The 12,308-nt window shown below is 34.8% G+C and overlaps 1 protein-coding gene across 2 annotated transcripts in view; it reads right to left on the bottom strand.

Moving 5' to 3' along the window:
• Window positions 1-542: 542 nt before the first annotated feature.
• LOC126473419 (sedoheptulokinase-like) overlaps window positions 543-12,308 on the bottom strand; it is a 114,698-nt gene continuing 102,932 nt past the window's right edge. For both annotated transcript variants that reach the window (XM_050100450.1, XM_050100460.1), the window contains exon 8: window positions 543-7,009. In XM_050100450.1, the coding sequence (XP_049956407.1) occupies window positions 6,826-7,009 (184 nt within the window). In that variant the 3' untranslated portion in view covers window positions 543-6,825. The remainder of the gene's footprint in view (window positions 7,010-12,308) is intronic.

Genomic DNA, 12,308 nt, shown 5'->3' with positions numbered 1-12,308 from the left:
GAGTCAATGTTCAAAGTCACTGAGCTCTCCTGACAAACCAATTCTGCTGTTACTGCTTCTCTACTAATGACACAACTCTCCCTGCCTCTGATTATAATGGCACTTCCACTTCCCATGACATCTAGAGCTCAACCACACATTACCTGGGAGTGTCCAGATGCTTTTGGTAAGATATGTAGGAACCAAATCAATATGAATAGAAATAATTAAGACATTCAAATGGAATAAATAGTGAATTATAAAGATGAAGTGCTGAGCAGCAGATATAATAAATAAGTGATTATAAAGTCTTCTATCCAGCATTTATGCACTGATATCCTGCCCCCCCCCCCCCCTATCTAGTAGTAATTTCTGGTGCCAAGTAACTCAAATCTGCTTTAGTCCAGCAGAATGAACACTCTAGGTACATACAAGAAAACCATTTTTATGCTGGCAACTCCTTAATAAGCTTACTGCTCAAAGAATATCATAATTAAATATCAACAAGTATTTCAACAGGCACACAGTCTCAAAACATTGCAGGAGACATAACAGACAGACAATTTCTATTGGCAAAAATTTTATTGGAAATTATTGCAATCAATAACAGTAAAATATTACAGTTTCTGAATGAATTCAGCTGTGTATAAAATATGAAATATTAGGAATGCTTTTTTCAAAATAAAATTCAGTCATCAGGTGCACAATTGAGCACCTTACAAGTGATTTTTATTTTGAAAAAACAGGGACCACAGTTCTGAACAAATAACAGCTATGAATAAAATCTTGGGAATGATTTGGACCTGAGATTCTTAAAGCATTTTATGAAAGTAATATATCCCATTTTAGCACAACAAGCCCATTCAAAACTTATATTTTTGTAGCTACTATGGTCTGTTTTTAAAGGCACTGTGACATTTAAGCCATGGATGGATTTTTTGTATAATAAAAAATGATCTGTAGTATTTCAAAGTAAAAGAGACAGGAAGACAGCATGTTCTTAAATCCTTAGTTACCTTAGCCCAATAGTCATTGCAGTCAAGTTTCAACACCAAGTTATTATCAAATGAAAGGAATGTACCCTAAATTTTAACAAATTTCAGCACACTGAATCTAGATTGTGAGTTGGAATGAAACACTGTGTTTGTGAAATGAAAATCTATTGAAATAAGAATCAATTGTTGACATTTCATGAGTACAATAACAATGATAATAGTAGTAGCTACAATAATAACAATTTCAAGCAGATGCAAATCATTCCCTCTTTTTATGTGATATATTACAAAAATATGCACAATTTCTAACAATATAATAAGTATTGTAAATTACTCATGTAATACATGGTCCATGCATGTTGTGCATATAGTTATTATTTGTACTTCATGTGGAAACAATAGGAACTAACATAATAAACACTATATAAATACAAATATCTCCAAAACAGTACTATATCACAATCTTATATGAAGTGGAAGTACAAAAACAACAACATCACTCCTTTCATAAAAAGAAGTTTAAACTCCCTTCAAATTTTAATATACCATAATCAGTTTCAATTTACTGTTGTGTTGCACTGATATGACTAATTTCTTTTATCTGCATTTCAAATATAATAACTGCAACTAACTTTTGATCCTTAAACTACAAATAAATCTTTTTATAAATAAATATATAGAGGAACTAATTTATAACCTGCAATATCCACTCTCCCTCTTATAGAATATTTTGGGAGTTCTTCAAGGTTTCGTCATATAACATACAATAACAATAGATAAAAATACGGTTGTATACACACTGAAAGAGCTGAGCACAGCTTAGCTCCAAATAACAAACGGTGTGATTTTCAGTCATACCAGTTATGGAAACTAACAACAACACAATTCAATATATTAAAAAATTGTTGTAGTTCGGCTTCAGCCCCCCGCCCCCCACACACACAACCATGCACAGTGTGAAGTACAAGTGCAGCAATATGATTACACTTTTCTTAAAAAGAAGATTCTGTTTCTGTGTGTGTGTGTGTGTGTGTGTGTGTGTGTGTGTGTGCACTTGTAACTAAGATATTTATGAAATTAGTGATACAAAATATGGAAGACCTGTATAAGTGAGGATGCTAAGAACATACTGGTAAGCACAAATAGCTTACCAAACATTTGTTTATGGTACAGAGTGTATGTCTGGAGGTGGTTGCAATACACAATGAGCTAACAAAAAATTATAGCCGAGTTTATAAAGAAAGCAATATACTTCTTACAGCACAGAACCTCCACAGTATTCCCTGTAAGGGAACAATATGCTAGCACAGACCAATAATTTTTGTAAGAGTAAGGACTGTGACTACAAAAGAAATTCTTCCATCGGGAGTCAAAGACAGACAGAAAATATCTGTTAATTACTGGTAAACAAAGCAATTTGTCACTGAGAACCAAAAGATAAGAGGAGACTATGACTCTGTTGTAAATCCTTCTGATATGTCATTTGCTGATACTTGTTTAAAGAAGTGGTGGACTTTTTCTCACTGTGTTTGCTATATAATCTGATTAAAGGATTGTAGTGATTTTGTTTGTTATTGGTCTTCTGTTATGATAGTGAATATTGAGTAATTTATCTGTTACTGATTTATAAGTTCTTACACCTTAACTTAATCTTAATGCTTTCTGGTCATTACCCCCAAAATTTATGCACACCTACAGCTCACCATTTACAGAATAAAGGGGCATGTAATCACAGCAACAATTAAAAATGTATTTTTCCAAATTTTCTATTGATTGCAAATATTGTTCACTCCTGAAACATTGATTTTCTGAAAATTAAAGGTGGGAAGAAATCTCTTTATATAATAAGTTTAAAGTCCAATAAATTAACATCATCAATAAATTTTTACTTTGACATTTTTATATAAAAAGTGGCCATTAAATGTGTAACATGCATGACTTTGGTGAGAGAATAGCGGAGGGTGAGAGAATAGGTGTTGTTTAAATGCTCCATCATTATGGGCTCAGACAGGCCAATTGGGACTGACCAGCCGCCATGTTATTCTCGGCCAATGATGTCATCTGGATGCAGTATGGAGAGGTGTGGGGTCAGCATACTGCTTTCCAGACCATTGTCAGTTTTACAGACATTGGAACTACTGCTTGTCATTCAAGTAGCTCCCCAACTGGCTTCAAGAAACTGAGAGGACCCCGCTCCAGCCCTCCCACCAAGGAAAAACCCCTGGCAGTACTGGGAATTGAACCCAGGTTCTCTGTATGGCAGTCACCATGCTGACCACTCGGCTATGGAGGTGGAGGGTGAGAGAATAGGTGTTGTTTAAATGTTGCTGCACTGCTGTGTCTGAAGTTATAAACTGGATTTTGATACTGTTAAATGTCAGTGACTGAATGGCATTAAAAGGGCCTTTAAAACTGGTAAATGTGATTCCGGTCGGAGCTACTGGTAGTAGTGGTCATTTGCATGAGGAGCCCTTGCTTATGTGAATGTGAATGTGTGTGTGTGTGTGTGTGTGTGTGTGTGTGTATGTGTGTGTGTGTGTTTCCCTTGCTGAAGAAGACTTTGGCCAAAAGCTATAATACACCACAGTATTTTTGTTATACCCATCTGTAACTCAATGGGCCAACTTTATGGTGAGTAGCAATCTGTCCTTTTCCTAATCTTGTTGATATTCCAACCTAGAGTTTCCAGAATATGATTTTAAATTTACAGGAACCTACTTTCCAGTTTCGTGAAACAAAGGATTAATAAATCTTTGTAGCACCTGGAATAACATTAGGCACATAGGTTATGCAACATGCTGAAAACCTGGATTCAGATAAATCAGTATTTGTAAATACCAAAGCCTCTGTAGTTGAACTTATAATAAAGAATCCTCTTTGCTTCTGAGAAAATTAATTTTGAAAGCTGTGGCTATAGGAACAAAGATGTTTCTGCTATAGTAATGTGTGATATCTCTCAAACAATAGGAAATAAATTTGTGTGTTAGCTTAACTGTATTAGATTCATTTTGTGTATTTGTCATCCCTGTCTCATGAAAGTCTTACATTGGAAAAATATTCCCTTTATTACTGCATAAGATTAAGTATATTTTAGATTACTGTACAGTAAAGTCACAATTAGCACACAATATACTGATATGTTTAATTTGTGCTGCAGAAGATTAATTGGCACACAGTACATATACTGCAAATTTTTATCAGAAGTGAGCACTAGAAAACTCCTGGACACTTCAGTCTTCTTGCAAAGTTGTCTTTCTTTATATACTTGAGAAAAAACAAGAAATTCTGTCAAATACTGAGTGAAGAACCAGTAAATGATCTAGAACATGAAACCTACTGAATATCTTAGTTTGTGTTGGGGACAAAAAAAAGATAATGAATACTGCAGGCTACAAAAAAATGTTTATTTGTGGTAAATCATGATAGATAATATGATAAGCAAATATATGACAGAAATATTGCATAGATTAAAGTGAAAAAGTACCTAACAGAAAACAGATACCCCAAGATGAATAAAAAATAACGAATATGTGTTTTAGTTTTAAGAACAGTGTGTGATTTCATACGAAACACACTGTATGCCAAATAAAAGACAGCAATGAGGATTCTGTAATGCATAGCATGGTATATATCTGAGAACCATGGAACACTCACAGTTTTTCAGTTAAAATATGATAAGCCTGAAACTGTTTTGTAAAACAGTGAGTGATGTACCCTTCAATTTGAAGAGACACAAAGAAAGCATAAAAAACTAGTGGATAAGTGAGCTTATAGTAGATGACAACTGCCCAGAAAGGTTTAATTTGATCTGATTCTAACAACTTGTACAGTGTCATTTATCTAAGTTCTGATAGCTGATCAGAAGTTGACATAAAGAGAGTGGATGGAATAATTTCACAACTTTATGGACTGAGAAACAACTTAAAAGTTTTTTTCCATGTGTTATCAAATCTGCTAACCATTAGAGATTACTATTAGACATTATTAAGTGTAGAGAACAAAGTAATATAAGATACTGAACATGGTGAGATGCCAAAATATTTACATGGAAGAAAATTTTTAACTGTAGCACTTGGTATATGAGTACTTGTCTTTAGAAGCTCGTAATGCTACATGAACAAGAATGTAAGACAGGTACAGTCATCCATTACAGAAAGTTTTCTCATTCTCTAATGCATTGATACATGCTCTTCATGCACATCAAAACTAACTATGATTCTACATATAATGATAAAATTTTAACAGGTCAATCAAATACAATCCTGTATAAATGTTGACAGGCAAGAAACTGGCAAATAACTTATATTTTTGCTGCATTACAAAAGAACTATAAAACTATTTTAAAGCTTTTTAGGTAACAGTTTCCTACATAACTGTTTTACATGCAGTACTATGCTTTAAAATTTCCTGTTACAATATCTGAAGCACCTCAAGCTGTGAAGAAATTGTAAACCCAATAACTTTTACATTGAATTATGATTCATGTTTGTTCCATGTAATAAATACCAATGTCTGTTACCATATGACATGAGACCTTAAGCTTATAGCAGAACAAACAAACTCATACACTGCAGGGGACAGCAGGGCATTAACAGCAACATTAACCAAAATGCTGGTTTCCAGTCTCTCTGAGACAACCTTATACATTTTTATTTGTTGTCCTAAGAGAGCTTTAGCTAACAAAGGATGGATTAATGTCAGGCAAGGCTTTCTGGTGATCACCACTTGGCAAATGTATGAGATTATCTAAACAGTGAAACTAGATTACACAGTGATACATAGAACTGGTCACATATCAGAGAAATGTAAAATAAAATCCATCAAAATTTGGCAAATGCATGAGATTATCTAAAAAATGAAACCAGATTACACTGTGATACATAGAACTGAGCACATATCAGAGAGCACCACATGTAAATGCATGAGAGTATCTAAAAAATGAAACCAGATTACAATTTGATGATATCTTGACTCTTTCAAATAGCTGAGATCTGAAACAAATGGAATCATCTGCTATGACTATGTGTCACCAATTCTGATCACCTAGGAAAACTGTGTAATATTTAGGTGTAACAAAACAAAAATTAGGAAAGGCAACCCATTCACTTGAAGCAGATTGGTACATGGTGCATAAACAAATGTAATAGCAGAAACTTTACTAGCTTTCAAGTAACTGCCCTTGTTCTCTTGGAAGTACATCTGCCAAATTTACTACTTGTAGCCTCCAATATTCACAAGCTTGATTGTAGAGAAGAAAAATCTATCTGAAAATGCTGACCACACTGAGTGGTTAAAATCTAAATTATGTGACACTATGGCAACATTTACAGCTGTATAAATAGTCTACCCCAATTAACCTTCTCTCCTCTTCCATCCCTCCTCCACCCTCAAATCAAATCTGCATTTCCTGGTTATCTTATTGTTTTCTTGTTCTCCCTTCAGCTCAGATAACAAAAGCTTGGTATTCATTCTTGTTGTGCAGTTCTTAGAATGGGTTTAATTTCTCTGTTATATGAGAACAGCCAAATTTACTTTTTCACTTACAAACTTTCACATGCTTAATCATGCTTCTGGCCTCCATCTTGATTTCTTTTGATTGGTACAGTACATAACCTATTTCTGTAGTTAACTACTCCTCGACCCACCTTACATATAATGATATGTTTTTAAAATCAATATTACTGCTCAAAATATAGTTTGAGCAGTTCTAACTAGCACTATCTTCATTTTAATTTCTTGGCCTACTCATTTCCATGCAAGCATAAATCAGGAAATCTGTATGACAAATGTCATACAAATTGCCTTTTGACAAAAAATATTACTCTGACAGAGACTGTTTGACCAGTTACAGCTAAGATACAGACAAGGCTGATAAAGCCGCTCCCATAGCAGCATCTCCTCCAGATACAAAATCAATTGGCAATTGATACCAATGCTGAACTTCTGCCTGGAGAACTTTATTACGAGTTAGTGCAGAACCAATACCTAATATCCGCTTTATACTTGAATCCAACAGCACTTCTCTTGGCATCATGCTATATTTTAGGAAGGCAAAGTGAAGAATTATAAATTTTATATTATTAATTATCTCTTTTGTAAGTAATTTATTAATAATCACTGTTTAAAAGTACATTTAATTTTTAACACCAGAACTAAGTCTATGATTGTAAAAGGATCATCTTTCTAAATTACTATTCAATGAGAAGACAGGGTGAAAGGGAGAAAAAGAAAGATAAAGAAGACAATCACACACAACTTTCAAAAACAAAGATTATATGACAACATTTTTAAAGAAGATATCAGTTATTTTGAATGGTATTATCATTTTTTAACTTCATTCCCCCCTTCCTCTCTGTTCTCTTAACATATCCTTATACATATATAATGTATGTGTGTGTGTGTGTGTGTGTGTGTGTGCCACAAGAAATACATATAAGAAAGCTGATTTTAATTATATTCTATTAATCGATTAGGTAGCTAACTGAATTATTATCATACAAAATAATAGATCAACACTTTTATGATTAATACATTATTATTGTACTGTGGCCATTATTCCTTAAAGAATTTGATACATGATATTAATGAATAAGCAAGTAACAGTAACACATCAGAGATTTCTTAACAGCAGTACAGTACTTGTTCTACATAAGGAACAAAGATAATGTGAGGAAAGCAATTTCTTCTTCTTTTTTTTTCATGAAACATTTCTGTTTATGACAGTTGGCCACAAAGTCTCTTCCAATATTTTCTCTTCCCCCCACCCAGTCTACTGTTCAGCATATCCTGTCACTATAGACCTTTCCAATTCACATTACCTTTTACCTGGTCACTCCATCTCGTTTGTGGTCTTCCAACTCATCTCCTTCCAGTTTCTGTTCACTCCAAGGCTGTTTCAGTTAGTCTCTCTTTTCCCATTCTTTTAACGTGGCCAAACCGTTTCAGCCTATTCATGTCTATAGTTTCTTTTACAGGATTTATATGAAACGTTTTTTGTATTGGTTCATTTCTTATCTTGATGATTCTCATATTACCCAGGTTTCCTTGCAGAAAGTGCATCTCTCTTTCATCTTTCTTTGTCCAGGCCCAACATTCTGAGCCATAAGCCAAAACTAATAGATAATGTGATTTGTATATCATAATCTTTACTTTGGCAGATATTTTATGATTTCCGATAATGTCTGATTCACAGTAATAAAATTTTGAGCAATTTTCTATCCTCTCCAAATTCTGGATGTTTCCTGGTTAGCTTACTTCTTGGATATCTGAAAGCATTTGCTTCTTTAATAATTTTTCCATTGAAAATTACACCCTTTATTTCTTCATTTTCCCTACTCAATTTAATAGCCTTACTTTTTGTTAAGCTTATTTCCATGCCTGTTTCTTCAATTACCGTCTGCCAGCTATTTAGTTGTTCATTCAATTTCTGCTCATTGTCTTATGATATTATCACATCATTCAATGATTTTCATAGCATATGCTGTTGACCCTGGGTGAACAGACATTGTCTGTGGCTATATTAAAAGTAAAGTCATCAAGTAAAATAGAAGTGATTTCTGGCATTCCCCAAGGTAGTGCTATAGGCCCTTTGCTGTTCCTTATCTATATAAATGATTTTGGAGACAATCTGAGCAGCTGTCTTTGGGTGTTTGCAGATGACACTGTCGTTTGTCAACTAATAAAGTAATCAGAAGATCAAAGCAAACTGCAAAATGATTTAGAAAAGATATCTTAATGGTGTGAAATGTGGCAGTTGACCTAAATAACGAAAAGTGTCAGGTCATCCACATGAATGCTAAAAGGAACTCATTAAACTTCGGTTACACGATAAATCAGTCTAATCTAAAAGCTGTAAATTCAACTAAATACCTAGATATTATAATTATGAACAACTTCAATTGGAAGGCTAACCAAAGACTGCGTTTTATTGGCAGGACACTTAGAAAATGTAACAGACCTACTAAGGAGACTGCCTACACTACGCTTGTCCGTACTGCTGCACGCCGTGGGATCCTTACCAGATAGAACTGACGGAGTACATCAAAAAAGTTCAAAGAAAGGCGGCACATTTTGTATTATCATGAAATATGGAAGAGAGTGTCACAGAAATGATACAGGATTTGGGCTGGACATCATTAAAAGAAAGGTGTTTTTCATTGCAATGGAATCTACTCACGAAATTCCAATTACCAACTTTCTCCTCCGAATGCGAAAATATATTGTTGACACCGACCTACATAGGGAGGAACGATCACCAAGATAAAATAAGGGAAATCAGAGCTCATACGGAAAGAAATAGGTGTTCATTCTTTCCACGCACTATACAAGATTGGAATAATGGAGAACTGTGAAGGTGGTTCGATGAACCCTCTGCAAGGCACTTAAATGTGATTTGCACAGTATCCACGTAGATGTAGATGTAATGGTGAGAGCACACTTCAATGTCAAAATCCTCTATGTGTTCTAAATCATTCCGACTTTTGCCATTTATTAAAACACAGTGCAGGCATTTGTCATACGTGTTTCTGATTCTGAGTTGCATCCTTTTGAAAGTTAAAGTCTATTCAGATCTTGCAATATCTCTTCCCTTCTAACAGTGTTGTAAGCATTTTGTGTAGCTCATAATGTAACTAACTTTTCTCAATTCCCATTTTCTTCTACTACCTGCGTAGCTCTAAAAATGGCATTGTTGATCTTCCAGGCCTAAATACTTGTTGTTTTTCTCTTAATTGTGGTTCTATCTTGTTCCTGATTTTCTGTGCAATTATCTTTTTGTAAATATTCATGCAATGTTGCAGTAACGCTATTATCCTGCAGTTGTTGCAGAACGCCTTGTTGCCATTGTTAAATATAGGTACATAATTCCCTCTGTTCAATCATCAGGAATCTCACCATAGGTTCATATTATCCGTATTATTATAAACAGCATCTGAATTCCAATACAGACTTACATCTTCTCTTTCTATTTCAGCATGTCATTTATACATCTTCTCCTCTGTAATGGTATTATTTCTTTCGTCTCCCTCCATTTCATTTCATTGTGCGTATTTGTTTCATCCTATTCTTCATACAAATTCTGGAAGTATTCTTTCTATACTTTCAAAACTACATCTTACTCCGACATGCATTTTCCTTCTTTGTTGATGACTTGTAAACTCTTTTCTTTTTGCTTCTTCCTGTTACCTAATATGTGTTACAAGATCTTCTTGCCATCCTTAAAGTTCTCTTCTATTTCTTTTGTGATTTTTTCACAAGATATTTTCTTAGCCAATGCTATAGTTTTTATTTTGTTCCTTTTATGTTCCATTCTGTTTTTGAACCATTCTTCCCAAAGGCCAACAAATCAACAGTGGCTGTCTGCAAGCAGACTACACTAAGTATGGCACCAAAGATTTACTAGTGTAAGAAAAGAACCCAACAGTCTACCATTTGTTATATTACATCATAATTTACATCTCTTCGAGTAAAGATTAATATACTGTCAGCACAACTTCAGTATAAACTAAATATTAATGTAAGTTTAATGTGCAGAATTGGCTAAAAAAACTAAGAAATAATATTACCTCCAACAGTAGGATATAGAATAGTGAACTAGTTTATCAGGAGTAAAGGTAACAATTCATGAAATAGTAGAGGCACTGAGTCATCAGCAGGCACACACACACAGAGAGAGAGAGAGAGAGAGAGAGACAATTCACAATGTACTTAAAAGTTGGAACTCAACTAATTAGCCAGGAACTAAATTGAATAAACACATTAATATATGTGCATTATTATTTGCAGATGATAAAGTAATAATTGAAAGTGAAAATTATCTCAATTTAGCAGCACCTTGGCCAGACTAAATATATAGAGAACTTAATCTAGAAATTTCATTGCATACGACTAAAGTTATGGTCATAAATTCCCAATGTGGTAAAAAATAGTAGTAAACAAGAAGATAATTGAATAGCTGTTACAGTTTGAATATCTAGGCTGTGATATGAGTTACAATTATGATAACAATGTGGATGAAAAGTTAAACAAATTTCAAGCAATGTGTGGGATAATAAACAAAACAATTAACTACAACACCCAAAAAGTTAAATTTTATAAAATTATGCTGATTACCCCCCCCCCCCCCACTCCCCCACCCCTTATGAACCATGGACCTTGCCATTGGTGGGAAGGCTTGCGTGCCTCAGCAATACAGATAGCCACACCGTAGCTGTAACCACAACAGAGGGGTATCTGTTGAGAGGCCAGACAAACATGTGGTTCCTGAAGAGGAGCAACAGCCTTTTTTGTAGTTGCAGGGGCGACAGTCTGGATGATTATTGATCTGGCCTTATAACACTAACCAAAACAGCCTTGCTGTGCTGGTAATGCGAACGGCTGAAAGCAAGGGGAAACTACAGCCGTAATTTTTCCTGAGGGCATGCAGCTTTACTGTATGGTTAAATGATGATGGTGTCCTCTTGGGTAAAATATTCAGGAGGTAAAATAGTCCCCCATTCGGACCTCCAGGCGAGGACTACTCAGGAGGACATTGTTATCAGGAGAAAGAAAACTGGTGTTCTATAGATAGGAGCATGGAATGTCAGATCCCTTAATCAGGCAGGGAGGTTACAAAACTTTAAAAGGGAAATGGACAGGTTAAAGTTAGATATAGTGGGAATTAGTGAAATTCGGTGGCAGGAGGAACAAGACTTCTGGCAGGTGAATACAGGGGTATAAATACAAAATCAAATAGGGGTAATGCAGGAGTAGGTTTAATAATGAATAGGAAAATAAGAATGCGGGTAAGCTACTACAAACAGCATAGTGAACGCATTATTGTGGCCAAGATAGATACGAAGCCCGCACCTATCACTGTAGTACAAGTTTATATGCCAACTAGCTCCGCAGATGACAAAGAGATTGATGAAATGTATGATGAGATAAAAGAAATTATTCAGATAGTGAAGGGAGACAAAAATTTATTAGTCATGGAGGACTGCAATTCGATAGTAGGAAAAGGGGGAGAAGGAAACATAGTAGGCGAATATGGATTGGGGGGAAGAAACGAAAGAGGAAGCCGTCTGGTAGAATTTTGCACAGAGCATAACTTAATCATGGCTACCACTTGGTTCAAGAATCATTAAAGAAGGTTGTATACATGGAAGAAGCCTAGAGATACTAGAAGGTATCAGATAGATTATATAATGGTAAGACAGAGATTCAGGAACCAGGTTTTAAATTGTAAGACATTTCCAGGGGCAGAAGTGGACTCTGACCACAATCTATTGGTTATGTACTGCAGATTAAAACTGAAGAAACTGCAAAAAGATGGGAATTTGAGGAGATGGGACCTGG

This window comes from Schistocerca serialis, chromosome 1 (genome assembly GCF_023864345.2).
Source record: "Schistocerca serialis cubense isolate TAMUIC-IGC-003099 chromosome 1, iqSchSeri2.2, whole genome shotgun sequence".
In the NCBI taxonomy this organism is placed as follows: Eukaryota; Metazoa; Arthropoda; class Insecta; order Orthoptera; family Acrididae; genus Schistocerca; species Schistocerca serialis.
Note: the sequence above shows the minus strand (reverse complement) of the source record. Positions and strands in the feature narration are given on the sequence as shown.